This window comes from Podarcis pityusensis (genome assembly GCF_964106645.2).
Source record: "Podarcis pityusensis genome assembly, chromosome: 1".
Lineage (NCBI taxonomy): Eukaryota > Metazoa > Chordata > Lepidosauria > Squamata > Lacertidae > Podarcis > Podarcis pityusensis.
This window is the reverse complement of record NC_138028.1, coordinates 108,112,999-108,133,506: the sequence shown is the minus strand read 5'-3', so window position 1 is coordinate 108,133,506 and position 20,508 is coordinate 108,112,999. Positions and strand designations below refer to the sequence as shown.

The following is a 20,508-nucleotide window of genomic DNA, read 5'->3' as shown; positions in this document are numbered from 1 at the left end:
TAAGTTTGGTTTTCATGGAAATATGAGGAATAGCAGTCTTTCGAGAAATGATGTTGAAGACGGAAGCACTGAAAAGTCTGTATTCATACTGTTCTGGTATATCCTTGGGGAGGACTGCAAAGGCAGATCTTATATTTGTAGATTTAAAAAAGCCATGATCTATTATTTATTCAGTTGCTCTACCTGAAATTACATGACTGGAGGGGGTAAATGTGCTTAAGACAGTTTTGGTTTTTTTAATGGTTGGCAAATATATGGCAGTCACAGGGACTTGTCCAATCCAGAACTTTCACGTGATCCATTTGGGCAGTGGAACAAAAATGGCCCACTCAGAAGCTCTCTTTGTAAGTTGCTTGAATAAAGAGGAAAAGTGAATATAGAGGGACTGTGGGCTGCACTTTTGACCCACCCGCTATGGCACATGATTCCCCAGCCCAGCCACCACCATACAAGTGTTAGAATAGCTGTCTGAGGCAGGCAAACCTTCAGGCAGTTGCTGAAGATCCATGGAAACCTTTGTACAAAGGGGTAAAAGTGCAAAGGCATCCCTGCCATAGATGACCATGCTAACACATGGATGGCACGGGTGAGACTTGGCGGGGGGGAGCCTTACATCAGGGAACTGGGTCAGATGTGCAGCCCCACAATCCCACTCTACATGCTTTTCATTTTCACATCAGCAACTAGAAGAGTAAAAGCTAATGGAAGTTTAGAGATGGTAGTCTCTAGAACCACCATCACCTCATCTAACATTAACACAGGAATGGCTCTATTTTCACTTAGCACACTCTTTTTTTTTTCTTTCTTTTTTTTTTGCTATTATTATTATTTCTGAACTTTGAAACACTTACACAATTTACTTTAAAAATTACAAGGATAAAAATATATTACAAAAAACATATTCCTCCTTCTTTAGAATGATTCCTGAGAATATACCCCAACTCACCCTTCCCAACACGGAAGAGGTTATATCAGAATTGGTTTTTCCCCAGTGGCTTTTCTAGAAAAGGCCTGTAAGTGGACTGCTGGGTCACACTTATGCTTGCTATCAGATCCTTCAAAAAATCCTAAACTGATGACATAATTGGACAAACTATTTTTTGAAATGATTGCATGCTTATCATTTCAGATCTATTTCCAGCTTCCTTAAATTATTATATGTCATGCGATATTTCACAAAAAAGGAAACCATAATATATGAAAGTTATTAATTTTGTCAAATTATCTTTTTCTAATTATCACATCTTTTTTCCCTCCTAATTTAGCCACAAGCTATTTATCCATTTTGAGATAGAGGGCATATAAGATACTTCCCAATTACCCAAAGTCTCGCTGTTAATAAGAAACAACAAATAGTCAATAATGTTATCCAATTGATTTCATTTGTTTCCCTTAGATCACCCAATAGAATTATTATTGAGTCTAATTGTAACTGGTCCCTTTGACATTTTGCATGTAACAAAGTAGTTGTTAAAAATATTTTTGTGCTAGGATAACCCCATCATACTATGGGTAGCGTTTGAAAGGGACTTGCAAGGTGGAAACGGCTTCTCCTGCCAGCTTCAGTTTATTTGCAAAAGACACCATTGTGTGTCAAGGCTTTCTAAGACAGCAAAGAAATACATTTTTAAATGATTTCAAAACTTCCCCCTTGGGTAAACAGCAGTTTTTGAATGCAAGTACTGTACAGGAAAGGCATTTGGAATGCTATACTGGCTCATATTTTCATCTATTCCAATATGCCTTCTTTAGTTATGATGCCTCAAAATGCACTCAGCACACAATGTTTGTTCAATGACCCAGCCTTAGTTTTGACTTGCAGTTTCTGGCAATCAGAATTTTTGCATATCTTGAGAACTAGATGCACATCATCATTTTGGGCAGCGACTCGATGACCACAAATTCTATTCTCTGTAATGTGTATTAAATTATATAGTGCTGAAAATATTGGTGATGGGTGTAATGGAATGTATGACTATGACATTATAAGTAATGACTCTACTGCATTGATTTTTTTCCTGCTTAATGAGTGCGCATCCTTGTTGCTGGAAGGGTAAGGTGCAGGAGAAAGAGACTAATCTATTGAAAAAGTCAATTATAAGTACACTTCTTTTGCACACAACAGTTTCAAAGTAGGTCATAGTTGCACTGTTCTCCTGCATATCCCCACTTACAAATAGGGATTTGTGACATAACTTATATAGAAAATATGCTATGCCTTCAGTCATTTGCAGAATTGGCATCATATTGTGTTGCATTACACTCTGTTCTTGCACTCTTTGTTTCTTACAGAATTTTACTGATCCATCTGAAATTCTTAGAAGGTGTGGCACTCCTGAAGAGCTTATTTTGAAAGGATGCCAATTGAATTTCATTGAATTTCCTACTTCTGAAGTGGTAATTCACAAAAACAAGCCTCTTAGTGAAGGGCCGCAGGAAAACAACTCAGATGTTACACAGATTTCTCCTCAAAAGCTAACTGTCCTACTGCGGCCAGGTAAGTTGTATTGTTCATAAATGCTATTTTTTTAAAATCATTTTGTAGCTTTGTACATAGCTTCCATTTGTTCATATTAAATTTCAGGATGTGAGATGTGACATATTTAGGTTGCAATCCTAAACTTGCTTACCAGAATTGCGCTGAACTTAGAGGAATTTACTTCTGAGGAAACATATTTAGGCTTCTTAAAAATGGAAGTTATGAAAGAACACTTAGTAAAGATGTGTAAAGTTGATGAGCTTCTGGGAAGTCCCGCCCCTGCCCCACCCCACCCCCCAAGCATCTGTGCAGGGCAAGATTTATTTCCTTGTATTTCTTCTATTGCAACATTCACATGGCACAAAAGCAGCATTTTTTTTAAGGACTCGCCCTATTTTTCTGATTGTAAATTATTTTAACTAATTTTAAAATTGTGCTTTTAAATTGCTGTAATCAGCCCTGGGAACTAACGATGAAGGATATGTAAGAAATATAAAGAATTAAGAATATCTACCAATATCACCTAAAATCATATCTTCCCAACATTTGTAAGAGTGTTACAGATACAGGTCAACTGTTTGTTTGTTTCCTAAAGGCTTGGAAATGGTCACTGCACATTTTATAAATAAATTTGGTAATTGTACTCCACAGCGGCAGTGGCAGTTGGTGGAAGCTGTAGCTGAGATCACATAAACCAACCTTCATATGTAACTGCCTCACACTATTCACAGGCTTCAGATGAATCTCCAAGATAATGATCGGTGGGATTCAACTAATGAGTCCCATCAGCAGAAAACACACATAGATTTTGGCTTGCTCAGTGGAGCTTTCCTCCCGTGAGCACCCTGAAATTTGCTTGAATTCCTCCCATTGAGAAATTAGCATAACCAACATGCTTCTTTCTGTTGGCTTTTGCCTACTCAGACAGTTTTCCTATCTATGCTTTTCACACGTGGCTCTTATACTGCTTTGTCAACTTTCTTAAATTACCATAAATATGGAATCAGGGCCAGATCTCAATATTATCTTTTATAATTCATGTAGCACTATCAGTGTGCATGGCACCACACACCATCCCTGCCGAAGCTTCACTTACTGGGGTCGTGTGGCTGTGGCTTCTGACAAGATCGCAAGAGAGCCTAGCAAAATCACACAAAGGCCTCTTGCGAGATCTTGCCAGAACCCAGAAGCCACCACAACCACTTCTCCTCACTTGTCTGGCACTAGGGGGGCATGCCTGTCGAGGTGCCCATAGAGGTGCTCCTTGGATTCTGCCACCTGAGGCGCTCCCCCAGTCTGCCTAATTGACAGACCAGCCCTGCAGCTAACACAAGAGGAGCCAACACATTTTTTATTCTTTGTGAGAGCTACTATCAGGTGGGGGTGACGCGGCCGGGGTTGGCGCAAGGGGGGCGTCAATCCCCTGCCCCCAAGCCGGGTCACTGCAAGGGCCTGGATGCCCGGCCGCAACACCACCCACCATGAAAGGTGAGTGGTCCTGCTATTAGAGGATAATATTCTGAAATGGGATTTAAAGTTTTACATCGGAAAGAAGAAAAACTGGATGCTAATTCAGTTAAAATCTTGATGTGGCTGTAACAACCGCCTTTCTGACACAGCTTCCCATTTACAAAGTGATCAGAAACTGAAATGTGTGGTGTAAATGTAATGCACATATGATGAATCAACACATCTGCTTGCATTTTTGGAGTCTTCTTAGGGGGGTTGGTAAGAACGCTGCTTGGAAGTGTGGCTATAGAGGCTCATTATGAGCTTCTGAATTTCAGAATGTAAAACTCCTCAGCTCATCTCAGATGTGTCCAGAGATAGAAAGGGTACAGAAACTGATGAGTAGGAGGTTCTATATGAGGGCAATGTCAGGAATGCATCCCATCAAATGATTTTTCCAAAGTTCCCAAGGCTATTCCCCCATGTTTTATTAAGAAGTTTACATGAATGCTGATAATTAACAATCGGCTTTCTACACTTCCAACATAAAATGTTTTTCTTCTTCAGTGTATCTGAAGAAGTGTGCATGCACACGAAAGCTTATACCAAGAACTAACTTAGTTGGTCTTTAAGGTGCTACAGGAAGGAATTTTTTTATTTCGACTATGGCAGACCAACACGGCTACCCATCTGTAACTGTTTTTCTTATGACATGGTTGCCACAGCGAACCCAGAGTACATTGACTTCTTCTGTGTTTGTGGCTTGTATAAAGCAGCACCCATGTTGCTTGAGATGATTTTATCCATGCCCAGGAACATCCTATACAACAAGCATAATGTGTGAAGCAGGACTTAGGCTGCAATCTCCACTTACCTGGGAGTAGACCCGTTGAATTCTTTGGGCTTATTCTTGTGTAGACACCATTAGAATCACACTGTAAGTATGTCTTTTAACACATTGTGGTGGCTAGTAATACTGCTGGGAACACTTCTTTGTTACAAAGGACCAGAAAAAGAATACGTACTGTGAGGCAACAAGAATAAACAGTTCCAGTCAATATTGCATTTCCCTTTTCACTCTCTAACGACAGCTGTGTTAATTTCTTTTCTGTTTCCCCTGTGGTTTCACAAGGAAATGAAGAAACAATACAAATCAATGTTCGTCAGACTGAAGATTATCCAGTTGACCTCTACTACCTCATGGATCTTTCAGCTTCCATGCATGATGATCTGGAAACCATTAAGGAACTGGGTTCTACCTTGTCAAAAGAAATGTCTAAACTGACAAGTAACTTTCAGCTGGGTTTTGGGTCTTTTGTAGAAAAACCAGTTTCACCATTCATTAACACCGTGCCAGAAGAAATCAAGAATCCTTGCCAGTGAGTAGCAAAAACATCTAGTTCAAATACATTTTAGATCAGATTTCTGTCCTTTTCAGGGGTAGAATTTAGTTTGGGTCTAGGGGGCAGGGTAGCCAGTTACCTTCATTTTCAAGGGGGCTCCAGTCTCTTTAGTTGCTATTTTCTTGGGGTATCAGTATTTCACCTTTTACTTGTGTTACATGAATTGAAAACAATAGAAATGTGGGCAGAGCAATCTAAAAGTGTGGGAGGAAGGAGAACCAAAGGCAGATGAACCATCTTTTCCTATACCCTTAGCTCAGTAAAGCAAAGGCTGCCGAGGTTTCCATGGTGGTGAGCAATGTCTCCACAGGTAAGTCTCTGTCTCTAACCTTGGAGAGACAGTCTCTGAAACATCCTGTAGTTTCTTGGGGGCCTTCCCAAGGACCTTTGGATTGGCACCTGAAAAAATTATCTTTCAGATTACTTTTTATTTTTTAATTTTAATCAAACAATTATACATGAATGTGTATTTGTGTGTAGACAGACAGACAGACAGAACAAAAGTAGATGTTGTGAGCCCTTATGTTTGCCAATAGACTTATACTTCAATCCTAGAAGGATAAATACCCACTGTCCATTGCATAGTGATTTGAGGACCTTACCACCTTTGTTACATTTGAACATATTTTTATGAATGCCAATTTCATGTGGATACCTATTTGGGCATCTGGAGGACTTTTATCATACTGTTTGTTTAATTTTAGAAGGAAGAACTAGTGGCTATTTTGTTCTCAATGTGAGGTGACAGTGTGCATATTTTTTCAGCCATTTTCTAATCTATCTTTTTATTTGTTAAATATGACACTTAAAAGAATAAAATAAAAATAAAACTAGACAGACAGACAGACACATTAGGATATAGGAAGGCACCATTTTGCGTTCCTCCCTGTATTCATCACATGCAGCACTGTTTCCATTACCCTGTAGATCAGCTTCTGCCAAAAATCTTGTTATTTGTCTTGCTGTCCGCTGTAGCAAAATTTTGTAACTTAGGTATTTATTTATTTAATTGATGATGGTTTGTGTTCAACATACCGCTAAGGAGATTGTTCCATCAGCACAAAAATTTCTGCTAGCCTGATAGAACTATCTTCTCTCTCCTCCCCACCCCCTACACTATTCTGAGTGTTCTCATGATCCTCTAGAACAGATTTGGGAAGGGCATGGGGGCTCATAGGAAGAGCAGAGGTGTGGGGAAGTCCCGTTACACTCGCAAGAATTAGGACCGCAATACCTCAAGGACCACCTCTCCCCCATATAAACTGACTCAAACTCTGCATTCATCATCTGAGGCCCTTCTTGGTGTGTCTCCTCCACATGAGGCCCAGAGGGTGGCAACATGAGAACAGGCCTTCTCTGTTGTGGCTCCCTGGTTGTGAAATGCTCTCCCTAGGGAGGTTCGCCTGGTGCCTTTAGTGTCTATTTTTAGGTGCCAGGTGGAAACATTCTTCTTCAACTAATATTCTAGAGCCTTTTAAATGTGTCTGTGGGAAGGGTGGGTATTGTTTCGCTGTTTTGTTTTTAATTATTTGCTTGTTTTTATCTTGTATTTTATTCTGTGAACCACCCTGAAATCTTATGATGAAGGGAGGTATATAAATCTAATAAATCATCATCATCGTCGTTGTCATCATCTTTATACTGGCTTCTGCTTGTGCAGTGCCTTAAATGAATATGGCCAAATGTAACTATTATGTTATTCCACCCCATTCATTTTAATGCAGAGCAAAAGCAATGAAAAAAACATAATCTTATATGTACTATTCACAGTCTGAAAGTAACAACAGGAATACTAATCATATTCACTGCATTAATCTCCGTTCCAGACATGGGATGAATAAGTGAAGGCCTGCAATTTCTGCAGCCATTTCCATTTTTGTTGGGAATCTGGGTGATTTGATGCAATGTGTTGGTTGCCTCACATCATCTATGTGTTGCCTCCTTCTTCTTGAGTTAGACTTTTACCCCTTGTCTCTCTAGAAGCAATTCCACTGATACCAACTACATTTTCTGCTTTTAACATAACCTGAGTAGATTTGTTTCACTCCTTTAATAGTTTTGACCCCTTTCTCCCTGCTGTTTGGAATCTGTCCTTACCTGGATTTGGTACAATCTGGTTTGGATGTTAATTCTTGAACATGTTTGAGCATATTTTGCCTCAGTTGGAGGTAGTGATCATTTTTATAGCATTAGTTGTGAATTATGAGAGCTTTAACAAATTATAAGGCTAGGGGGGATGTTTGGGGCTGATGGATAATTGATGTGTTGGTCTGGAACAGATGAATTTGAATCCCACTGCAGTTGTAGAATACTAAGACTCTGTAACAGTCAAGTCTTGTGAAGTCTCTGTAGCACCCTGCTTTATGGGATCATTATACATTTCACTTCTGATCAAATAAACACCATAAGAAAATTTAAAAGATCCGTTTTTGTCACATAGCTAGGGTGTAGAAGCTGAAAGCATCTTTACAAAGACTACAAGACTTCTTTAAGCTGTTACTGAGTGTATGCTAATCTATAAGCATTCGTGGGCAAATAAAGTTGCACATGTAAATAGCAAAGTGCCATGCTGTATGTTTCATTAATAAGAATTTTCATGTGATCTGCTGCATTAATTGTTTGTCTGTATCTACAGAAGTGTCCCACATGACTGCTCTCCAACATTTGGATACAAGCACATTCTGTCATTGACAAATGATGCTGAAAGGTTCAATGAAATTGTGAAAGAACAGAAAATCAGTGCTAATATAGATACTCCAGAGGGAGGATTTGATGCAATTATGCAGGCAGCTGTGTGTAAGGTAAGGAAATCTAAATCAAAACTCTTTAGGTAAGTTCTGTTGCTGTGTTCACCATAGTAAACCACTTCCCACAGAGTCCACGTTTATCTAACATGAGCGGGACTGAAATCTTAACTTCCATTTTATAAACGCTGATGAATCCAAGGTGCCAGGAAAGTCCTCTCAGCAGCATCTGGTAGCAGGTGGTACCATCAAGAGGGCCTCTGTTGCTGACTGTACTGTAAGGCCTGAGATGGTTAGTATTGGGGAGAAGACCTTTTGGGTATTTGGGTCCCAAGCTGTTTAGGATTCCACATGCTAGTACTAGGGATGGAGAAGAAATTTGATTCAGTTTGCATTTAAAGGAGAAACTGCAAATTTTGTACTTTCCGAAGCAGTATGTGAACTGAAACACAGCCATCCTTCAAAATTTCCACTTCTCTGAATGTTGTGTTATAGTTCTCCACTCAAGTAATGTGTACAAAAATGCCAATACTAGGGTAAAGTGTGTATATAAGTGCATATATGAATGCAGATAGCATTCAAAATGCATTATATTGGGCAAGGTTGATTTGCAAAAATGTGTGTATTGGAAGAAATTCGCACTACAATTCCGATGAATTTTCATGAGGACATTAAAAGAACAACACCACAGATTTATGTAGAAAGCTTACTAGGAAAAAAGAAACAAAATGGACAGATTTGCCTGTCCCAGCTAGTACTAACCCTCTGAAATGGGCCTGATAGCTTGCCAGCAGCCAGCACAGTACATTCAGGACTGGTCATACATGATCCCATTGGGCTGCCCCACACCACTCACTTATCTGGCAGCTGCATTCTGCACTAGCTGCAGCTTAAGGGCAGCCCCACATAGTCCATTGGCATAGTCCAGATGGAAAGACACTAGAGCATGGACTGTTATGGTTTTTATCACTGAAGCAAGACAATGATATAGAAGTACTGTACTCATACATTACCAGTGTATCTGCTACCATAATCTGTTTACATTTTTGTTGCAGCAAAAAATTGGGTGGAGGAACGACTCATTGCATCTGTTGGTCTTTGTGAGTGATGCCGATTCCCATTTTGGGATGGATAGCAAACTGGCAGGAATTGTAATTCCAAATGATGGAGAATGCCACTTGGATCATAATAATGAGTATTCCATGTCAACTGTTTTGGTAATATGCTTCAAGTTTTACACTTTACTCTTCTAGAAATTAATTGTATGTGCAATGTGCACATTCACAGAAAACAAATGAAAGGACTACTGGGGCCATTCCCAACTCAATTTGAATAACGCTATCAGAGATACTAGATCATAGAATGCCGGGGGGAGGGGCAGGAATCCACCTGAGAACTAAAACATTTATTATTTTATTTTATGTTATTTGCCTGCCTGCCTGCCTGCCTGTTATCCCACCTCTCTACTGTTGTGGAATCTAAGGCAGCATGCATGTGATCACCCATCCAGACACTGACCATACCCAGTCCTACTTAACTTCAGGAAGGTGGTGGTCTCACCTGACTTCAGACTATACCATGGAACACACATTCCTTTTCAGGAGTGTGGAAAGCAACCACCTCTCTTCACATCAGTGTATCAGTCCTTTTTTAAATACACAGAGCCCTGGATTTCTTTGGTAAATGGCACTGCATAATCCCAGTAGGGCAGCTCTGTAGCAACTCATATAATAAGATGTGCTACTTGAGTTTTGAGTTGTCACCTGTTTTATTACAGGCATGGTTTCTTTAGTGTTTTTTTAATTAGGACTTCAACACAAAGACATTTTTAACAGGTGAAGTTTTTGGGTTTTTTTAAATGCCTGGAGATACGTGTTCGGCAACACATCACTGGATAAATTAGCATGCGTTGGCCTGGTATTGAAAAGCCATGTGCAGGACTATAAAATATAACAAATGCAACTTTTCACCAGAGGCATGTATTAAGGATATACATAGGTCCAACTAATCCAGAGATGAGCACACAGAGGCCTCAGTTTCTAGACTCTTCTGTGTTACCATCTTCTTTTGATAAGCCAAGAGACAGCAAAGCCATGTTTTTGATTTAAAGTTTAACTTTTGCTTGATTTATTTTTCTTTATGTTTGTCTTTAGGAATATCCAAGTTTGGGACAATTAATAGACAAGATTGTGCAGAACAACATTTTATTAATTTTTGCAGTGACAAAGGAACAGGTTCCTTTGTATAAGGTAAGAGACATATTTCTTACTTGATCCTCCTTTTCATGTGTGTTAAGATGGCACATCAGTACAAAAAGCACTGTAAAGCTTCCAACATCCTCTAATTAAGGATCCTAATCTCTTTTATAGTAGCATAGATTCAGCACACATAGGCACTTAGTCTAATTCGACACTAAAAATATGGAACCAAGACTTATTTAGCAGAAGAACTGCATGCTCTACAAGACACAAAAAATAGAGGTAGTGTTTTTAAGAAGAGGGGAACAAAAATGCCATAGAAAGTATAACAATAGAATAGGGGTTCATACATTATAAAACTTGGTATAATGTTCCCAATGAACAGAGGAAGTCACTTGAGAACTCTGATACAAGGATAAAACTGATGAAGAGATTCTGAAACGTGATGCTTTTTATAACAAGAGTGGTAGCCCACTCAGATAGTGAGGGATGTAGCATTCCAAAGGAAAATGGAATTTTGCAGTCATTGAGAGGTGGTTAGTGTTTCAGGATGAAATAATACTGCAGAGACTGAACGGAAGCCAGAGACTCCTTATCTAAAAACATATCCACTCAATATTTTCCCTTCAGTTCTGAAAGTCCTGTGTTCCCCTGGATATAATGCTCAGCCCATGCAATGAATGCTTTCTGAACAACACAGTCCAGACCACATTTCTGTTCCATAATAATGTCATGTGTGGCTTAGAAGGTTTCCCCTTGTCTCACAGCACTAATATCCCTGTACCAAAGACATTATACCTCCTGTTGCAGATTATGTACCATATTTTATTTTATCCCTCCCTCTCACAAACACATTTAAAAGACTGTAAAATATTAATCAGCCAAAGGCCTGGTTGAAGAGGAATGTTGTCGCCTGGTGCCTAAAATATATAATGAAGGCACCAGGCGAACCTCCCTGGGAGGAGAGCATTCCACAAATGGGGAGCCACTACAGAAAAGGCCCATTCTCATATTGCCACCCTCTGGACCTCACGTGGAGGAGGCACAAGAAGATACATTTATATTATTTATATAATGACATTTTAATGTGTGTGAGAGAGGGAGAATATGTGTGTGCATGCCAGTGGTGGGTGTGCACACACTTGTGTACACACAGCCCCTTTTCTCAGTTAACCTGTGCAGATCACCTGAGGAGAGGCATTCTGAATGATCTGATGACTGAGGAGGGGAGGGAAGAAGAGGAGAGGCCAGGTCTGTCCCTCAAACCGGGTGCAAGTCTCTCCTGCCTTAGAGGAAATAGGCTGCTGAAACTTTGAGCTTGAATGCTCCTCGCTTCTGTGCAACCTGGAGAAGGAGACTGTAAGTACAGTGGTACCTCAGGTTAAGTACTTAATTCGTTCCGGAGGTCCGTACTTAACCTGAAACTGTTCTTAACCTGAAGCACCACTTTAGCTAATTGGGCCTCCTGCTGCCGCCGCACCGCCAGAGCACAATTTCTGCTCTCATCCTGAAGCGAAGTTCTTAACCCGAGGTACTGTTTCTGGGTTAGAGGAGTCTGTAACCTGAAATGTATGTAACCTGAAGCATATGTAACCCGAGGTACCACTGTATCTGCTTCTTGATTCAAACTATGAGATGTTGTTTCCAAATCACAAACTATAGTTAAACTATGGATTACTGGAGTCACAAGATCAAACCATGGTTTCTGATCCTGGCTTGTTTCAATAAACCATAAGCATAATGACAAACTTGTTACTTTAAACCAGGAGACAAATGACTCCAGTCGCCTCAAAGTTGCAGGTTATTGAGCCTGAGCTTGTGCAGCTGAGAGGCTTCAGGAAGTAGTGCTAAGTGCTGCTCCACCAACAGAGACAGAAGTGCACTGTGGAGAGCCAACACTTTCTTAGCTGGAAGCCCCCAGACACACTGAAGGAAAGCTCCACTAGTGGGGTGGGTGAAAATGAGATGTGTTGTGGGCAGGCATAAAGATGCCGTATCCAAAGCATCGTAATTTCCCCAGCACACCTGCATTAAAGGTAGGATTCTTATGTCAATCCAAGGGCTGGTGTAGAATCATAAAACTGTAGAGTTGGAAGGGACCACAAGAGTCATCTGGGCCAACGCCCTGCAATGTAGGAATCTTTTTGCCCAGTATGGGGCTCAAACCCATGACCCTGAGATTAAGAGTCCTATACTCTACTGACTGAGCTATCCCAGTGGGTAATTAAAGCGGCCCCCAAAACCTCCCCTGCCCACAGTGAAACGACATAGCAATAGCTTTGGTGGTTGTTCCACCATCAAATCTAACCTGGCACCCCATGCCCACTGCTAGTGCCCCTATGCCCATGCCTATTCTTTGTCCCAGCAACCCATATACGAATAGTAGGGTTGCCCTGTAAGAAACTGAACTCTGCAATTCGTGTATCATTAGAATTAAGATTTCTTGCTGAACAAGGGACTCATTATTTAGTTAGACACAATCGCCGGTGCAGTTTGACCCTAGATGTCACTCCATATGTGGAGATACACAATGGAAGCCCTCACTGTATCTATGTGAACAGATTTGGACCACCATGTATGAATACAGACAGGAATGTCTACCTCCAAAAGCTCAGTTTCCAGCAAGTGTCAGTCAATTAGTATTGCGCACAGACAAGATTTCCATACATATAAAGAAGGGCATCTTTAGAGAGAATGCTGGTGTAAGCTGCAGCCCTCTTCTCATACAAATCCCCTGTAGAAATAGACTGGAATACAAGTAAAAGCCCCCAAGATTAGATCTAACAGCTTGAAATAAATGGCATCACAAATAGAGGGTTATGTTTTCTGTGGAATGACTGAGAGTGGTGTTATGCTACAGTTAACAGAAATCCTTTTCATTTGTTAAATTCATTAAAATATATACTATTTAGATAGGTAGATAGATACTATAAAATTAGTATTTTTAAAATATGTATATGAAAACTATAAACATGTTCTCAGAGGGGTTTATAGCTATATAGTAAAAACAAATCAGAAATGCAAATATAAATCCATAAAACCACCAAGAACATTTTTAAAATGCACAGCCCAGGAAAAATTATTTTAAAGTAGGAACAGATTTAAAGGTCTAGGACAGTTATTAAAAAGAAAAAGAATGAAGTATTTTAATAGTGCCAAAATTGCACCAAGGTAGGCACCAGACAAGCCTTTCTGGAGAGAATGTTACATAACCAAGGAGCCACCACTAAAAAGATCCTTTGTCCAATAGCACCTCACCTGAAGAAGCAGCCTCAGAAGAAGATCTTAAGGTCTGGATATGGGCATATGGAAACAAGTGATCCTAGAAGTACCCTGTTCCCAAGTCGTGAATACAGTCATGCCTCGGGTTGAATGCGCTTCGGGTTGAGTGCGTTCGGGTTGCGCTCTGCGGCAACCTGGAAGTAACGGAGCGCGTTACCTCCAGGTTTCGCTGCTTGCGCATGAGCAGACGCTCAAACTGACGTCACGCGCATGCACAGAAGCAGCGAAAAGTGACACGCATGTGCGCAGACGTGCCATCGCTAGTTACATTTGCTTCTGGATGCGAACAGGGGTCCGGAACGGATCCCGTTCGTATCCAGAGGTACCATTGTAGCCTTAAAGGTCAAAACCCTGAGCCTGAATTGATTTGGAAACACAGTGAGCCAGTGAGCTGGCAAACAGAGATTAATATGCTCATATCCCCCTTCCCTCCCCAAGCCCAATTAGTAATCTTGTAGCTATGTTCTGAATGAAATGAAGTTTCTGGACCACCCTCAAAAGCAGTCCCATCTAACCCACATTGCAGTAGTCCACATATAATTATTACAACTTCCACTTATCCAACATAACAGGGCTTGAATCTATCATTAATTCCTGGAAGTTCTGTTCTGTCATTTAAATCAAAAGCATTGCATTCCAGGCATGTTACAAACTTGTTCAAATCAGCTCTATTTATTTATACACTTAGATTCAGTTATCCTGTTTCACTGTTCTCCAGTTGTGTATTGGGGTGTGCTAGTTTAAAAATCTACTGGTAATTACAGCTTCCTGAATTCACTGTGCTTGCTCACACTCTAATTATTTACCTGCTCATTGCTTCAGTTGTGTGAGTGGCATGATTCCTCCCCCCCCCCCCCCGCTTTCTTTTTGCTCTATGTAGGTTGGTTATTCAAGTTGTACTGTATCCTCTTACTGTTACTGAGTTGCTTTTAGACATTATGTTCTTCGTTGTGTTTTAGTTGAAAATGTCATTCAGCAACAATGTGTACTCTGTTTTAAAGAGAAATAACAAATACCAGCGGTATATTCTGAGACTGGTAATTATCTGGAGTGACATATACCTATATTGGCCAAGATGTAAAGAGATACAGCCTGATCCTATGTATGCTTATTCAGAAATAATTTCATTTAGAGCTGAGATTGCAGTTTTAGATATGTCCAAGGGGATGCATGTTCCAAAAGACACTTTGTGTTTTACTCCTTAAACCCTGGGTCTATCTAATATATCGTGCTCTGCTTTTGAAGTTCCCCTCAATTTCAAAAGTGAATTCCCAGATGCAACTAGTGGGGCCCCTGTTCAAAGAAAAAAATTTACCATCTCCTAGGCAGGTGAAATTAGTTGTGCATTTCTTTGGATCCTGGACACTAGAGTCACACATAATAGCTGTGTTTGAACATAAGGCTAAGCCATGGTTTCTTTAAAATGTGATTTGTTCTATTAATCACAGGTGGTCTCACAGAAAAGCAAATAAGCCATTACAGTCATATATCGGAAGTTGAACGGAATCCATTCTGGAAGTCCGTTCGACTTCCAAAACATTTGGAAACCAAGGCTAGGCTTCCAATTGGCTGCAGGAAGCGCCTGCATCCAATTGGAAGCCATGGAAGCTGTGTTGGACGTTCGGGTTCCAAAGAATGTTCGCAAACCGGAACATGCACTTCCGGGTTTGCGGCATTCAGGAGCCAAAATGTTTGACTTGCAAGGCGTTCGACTTCCGAGGTACGACTGTATTTGTTTCTCCAAAGCTTGGTTTGTGCTCTTAGTGCTGCTGCCTTATTTATGCCTCTGTCGTTTGGCAAGTGGCCAAGGTGGGGTGGCCAAACCGTGGTTAAACAAGTTTATAGAGTTTGGATACAATAGCAAAAGATTGTCTTTAAAATACATGATTCATATGGTGATTAGTTGCCATAAAGCAAACCACATTTAATCAGCTGGGTTCAGTTTGGACATCCAAACAAGCCACACTTTGGCTAAACAAATCATGGTTTTGTGTTATGGGTGAACCAGGATGTAGCAACAAAAATATTAAAAACAGGCCTATTATAAAATGATTCTTTTTCCACTTGTCCCATTTTCTTAAATAGCTTTGACTATATTCCAATATTATTTCTTCCAGTAATGGATTTCTATTCAGTGAGATTGCACTGATGGAAATAAAGTGATCCCTAATGAGTTATGTCATGCTGTAGTTTGGCAATGTGCCAGGAAAAGACTGCACTATTTCAGAGTCTGACTTCACAATTTCTCACTTACAATCTATGAACTGTCTTTTTTTTCTGAAATGCAATGCCAATATACTCTAAGAATCATCTTCCAGAGTACTTGGGCACAAGTATTTGTCATGTGCAACTGCCTGCTAGAATGTGAAATATAGTTAATCCTGCTGACTTTTCACTGTAAACGTAAGGCATGAGATATTTCCATTGCATTGCTAAAATGTTATGGTACGTCAGCAGGATCATAATGCTGTCAGCAGTACAGAGCACAAGAGAAGTATGAAGAAATCAAATGGTCAGAGTTTATAGATACATTTAGGGCAGCTTTACACATGACACTACACAGATGCTTTCTGCATTTCCTGTCCAGTAGTACCTCAGGTTACATACACTTCAGGTTACATATGCTTCAGGTTACAGACTCCGCTAACCCAGAAATAGTACCTCGGGTTAAGAACTTTGCTTCAGGATGAGAACAGAAATCATGCGGGAGGCCCCATTAGCTAAAGTGGTGCTTCAGGTTAAGAACAGTTTCAGGTTAAGAACGGACCTCCGGAACGAATTAAGTACTTAATCCGAGGTACCACTGTATCTGTAATGTGCAGATATACAGTAAATCCTATAATGGCCAACATACACTCTGGACTTTAAAAAGAAAAAGCTCTTCTCCTTATTTTGTCTCACTTCCTTGCAACACCAAGCACTTTCTCCAGCATCAGCACCCAACTAAGGAGAGAAGGATGGTGGCGGCGGGGTGGAGAGAAAATACTGCAGAGTGGTAACCCATGGATGGAGAATCCTACATTATACTTGCCTTTTGCTTTAACCTGTAAATTGATAATCCTATTGAAACATATAAGACAATATCCCACTTATGCTCACATAGCACAGCCTCCTCTCCTCCCCATCCAGTTTTCTGCAGACACACACACTCACACCAATCTGCTCCTGAAAGTTTGGAGCAGATTCTGGGGTTTTACAGGAAACTGGAGGGAGGAAAGGGGAAGTCAAAAGAGGTTTCATGAAAAGCATTCAAGAAACATGTTTGTTTTCACCAGTTATAGATTACCTTATTATAATTTTTGTGGTCATAATTGTGTTTTGCAGAACTATGCTAATCTTATTCCTGGAGCTACTGTTGGAAAACTCCAGATGGATTCTGGAAATGTTCTCCAGTTGATCATTGATGCATATAAGGTATGAATATATATGAATGCATATCAGGAATAATAATAATGGTAGTAGTAGTACTAGTTCTGAATGCTGGTGGAAACTTAGTGATTTAGTGCAAATAAAAATTTGGTCACACTCTTTTTTTGGTGTGTGAAACATTTGTTATGCACAGATGTCAAACAAAGAAACCACACAGAGAAAAGTTCCAGAATCAAAAAAGATGTAATAGAAAAATGCAAGAATTATATTATTGATGAACAGTTTGCCTTGCTTTAGCTATGTGATTATTATGCCCCCTACTGCCACCCAAGACTTCTTAAGAAGTAGAATGCAGTCAGTAAATTATGGTTTTGACAATATTTGTCAAATATATAAGGTCCTATTTGGCTGATGCCCCCAATGCTCTCAAAGCAGTGTACAATAAAGTAATTAAAACACAGTAATAGTGTTTTTAGGGTGTGTGTTTTAATGGTGTAGCTTTCCCTATGTTTCTGTCCACATTTAGCCAGTGAGAATGATAAAACTGGAAAAACGTATATTGCAAACAGTCAGTCATTTGCTTAGATTATAGGCACAGTTCATAGCTCCATCTATAAGCATGTGCTTTCGCTTACTATTCTTTATTCAGCTGCTTGCAACTTTGAATAATCTTATTTCATTTCATATTCCATACTTACCTGGGAAATGGAAAGTTCCAGGCATGAGATCACTTTCCTTTGGAGCAGAAAGTACTTGTGGTGTTTTTCGTAATACCCATTATGTACAGATGTATAACAAAACAAGTAGAGGTGTGCATGGCAACTGATATGAGTGACAGGAATGTAGGAATCCGCCTTATACCAAGTCAAACCATTGTTTCATCTAGCTCAGTATTGTTGACACAGTGGCTCTTGAAGGGTTCAGGCAAGAATCTCCCCTAGCCCTACCCTACCTGCACATGCCAGGATATTGACCTAATACAAATTATGAGCTTCATTCCTTCCCCTAAAATACAGCCTTAAAACTTAATTCCTACCAAGTAAGAAACCCATGTACCTCCAACCAAAAAGCCTTTAAAATAAGAAACAAGTATTTTTTATCTTTTCTCCATCCCTGACAGAAGAGTGTAACAATTTTTAGAAGCCTAGGCAGGGGTCAGCAAACTGTTTCAGCAGGGGGCCGGTCCATTGTCCCTCAGACCTTGTGTGGGGCCGGACTGTATTTTGAAAAACAACAACAAAAAACAAATTCCTATACCCCACAAATAACTCAGAGATGCTTCTCGTGTAAAAACACCAGGCAAGCCCCACAAATAACCCAGAGGTGCATTTTAAATAACATGACACATTCTACTCATGTAAAAACATGCTGATTCCCGGACCATCCACAGGCCAGAATTAGAAGGTTATTGGGCCGGATCCGGCCCCCGGGCCTTAGTTTGCCATCCCATGGCCTAGAGTATGTAAATGTGATTTTAGGAATCACTACTTTGAATGATCAGGCCGCACCAACTCTGCTGTGAGAAAATACTTACATAGGATTCTGTTCATAAAGGTATATAAACCATTATTTCTATACCAGATCTGTTTTATAAAACTAAAATAAAGTAGAAAATTTGCAACTGTGGTTAGAAGTGGGTTTGCAAACTGTAGTTTGGTTTAACTATAGTTAGTGAAAATGCTGATGCTGGTGTAATACCAAATATCAGGGATGGCAACCTGAATAAAATGTTATGGGGCAGGTAAGCCCCACCCACATAACTGATCACATGACATGGCACACACACACAATTTAGGGTGGCCATAGGGAACTCGGTCCCTAGGAGTTGGCTCCTATGCCAATCATAGTGTTAATGGAAAAGGCAATGGTACCATAAGAAGGAAGGAGGACGATACTGTGTGAACCCATGGGGTGCTTGCTCTTGATTGCCTGACTGTGCGGTGCTTCCATCACAACAGGATAATATATTTAATTTTACTTCACTGCCAAATGTAATTCTTACTATAAAAATATTGGCGCTATTTCCCCTGCCCCCATTCTGCCACCCCATGTCACCAGCAGTACAATGTAATTCAGTAATGTATTTGTCCCAAGAAAAATAACTTCACCATTCCGCCTCAGTGTGTTCATAAGGGGGGGGGGGGAGGAATCATAATTGTCATTTGCCCTCAGAAGGATAATCATGCTGAAGTTTCTTGAGTCCTTGGATTTCTGCCACAATTTTAAAGTGGAAAGCTCTAAGTTATTATTATTCACAGATGTGTTGGCTTTTAAATTCTTCAGAGGAAGTGAGCATATGAGAGAGCTGTCAAAATATTTGTTGTAAGACGTTCTCCTATTCCCTTCCAACGTAAGTCACAGCCTCCAGCGAGCATGTCAGTACGTGCCTTGAGAGGTTAAAAACTGCAAAAAAAAAATCTGAAGTGATGTTTTGTGTCTTCAAAGCAGACATTTTAGTCAAAGTCTATGTGGAGTAAAGACTGGCGCTGGAACACAGAGTTATTAAACAAGACCACACGGAAACCTCTTTACCAGCAGTTGACTCTCTTTAGCAGTTAATATATATAAGACTGAAGAGAAGTAAGTTAAACTGCAAACACAGGTTTTGCATATTTCAGCTATAAAATGAAATGTTGCAAGACTCGCTGAGCAACATTTTCCTATTGCATGCTTGCTCATGTATCTTAGAAACCTTCAAGGCTTTCACCTGAGGGTCACTAAGATCATTCAGGCATAATTCATTTAAATTCAACCTAGTGTTCATCCATTGTCTTTTGTCAGAAAGTTTTTCCTAACGTTTAGTCAGAATCTCCTTTCTTGTAACTTGAAGCCATTGGTTTGAGTCCTACCCTACAGAGCATTTCTCAAGTGAAAGATGCCATTGCACACCTCAAGCTATTTTCACAATCAGTTACTCTTTCAGACTAAATTAATAGATATCCTCCTACCTAATCCAAAGCTCTTTTCAGTCATTCATTCATACAGAAGCAATAGACAGGGGATTCATCACCCGCAACCTACACATTTTCCTGCAAATGTCTGTAAGGGGATGAGGGTACCAATCAGAAAATTGGTTCAGACTTTGATTTTGTACTTCTGAAAATAACCCAGTCCCAAGCACTTTGAGGCTGCCCAGTTTCGTTCAGGCCCAAATTTGAACCCCATTTAGAAAAATAAAACTTCATGCCCACCCCGTTCACTAATAATTTTTACAAGGCAACTGAAAACATCTCTTTTTACAAGCATTTGGGTGAGCACTGTAGGTTGCTTGAGTTTATTTTAAATTGCAGCTGAAATATCTTAGTTGCAAAGTTGTTTTTATTGGCATTTTGATTTTCGATGTTTTTTAGACGTGTTGTGCACTGCCCTGAGATCCTTTGGGACAAAAGGCAGTCTAGGAAAAAAATGGTACATAAATAATTAAAAACATAATACAGCATAAAAACATGAGTGAGAGAGATTAAAACCATCTTAAAACTTAAATGGGTTTTAATTCGTTTCTGAAGTTTTTTTATTAAATTTTCCAAAATTTCACACATAAATTTCAATACATAACAAAAACTTTTTTTTTACTTCACACCCCT

General features: G+C 39.9%; 1 protein-coding gene across 2 annotated transcripts in view; it reads left to right on the top strand.

The window, feature by feature from the left end:
- Window positions 1-20,508, top strand: part of ITGB6 (integrin subunit beta 6) — a 67,538-nt gene that overhangs the window by 33,780 nt on the left and 13,250 nt on the right. For both annotated transcript variants that reach the window (XM_081006727.1, XM_081006728.1), the window contains 6 exons: window positions 2,293-2,497; window positions 5,061-5,307; window positions 7,967-8,132; window positions 9,131-9,292; window positions 10,229-10,324; window positions 16,880-16,969. In XM_081006727.1, the coding sequence (XP_080862853.1) occupies window positions 2,293-2,497; window positions 5,061-5,307; window positions 7,967-8,132; window positions 9,131-9,292; window positions 10,229-10,324; window positions 16,880-16,969 (966 nt within the window). The remainder of the gene's footprint in view (window positions 1-2,292; window positions 2,498-5,060; window positions 5,308-7,966; window positions 8,133-9,130; window positions 9,293-10,228; window positions 10,325-16,879; window positions 16,970-20,508) is intronic.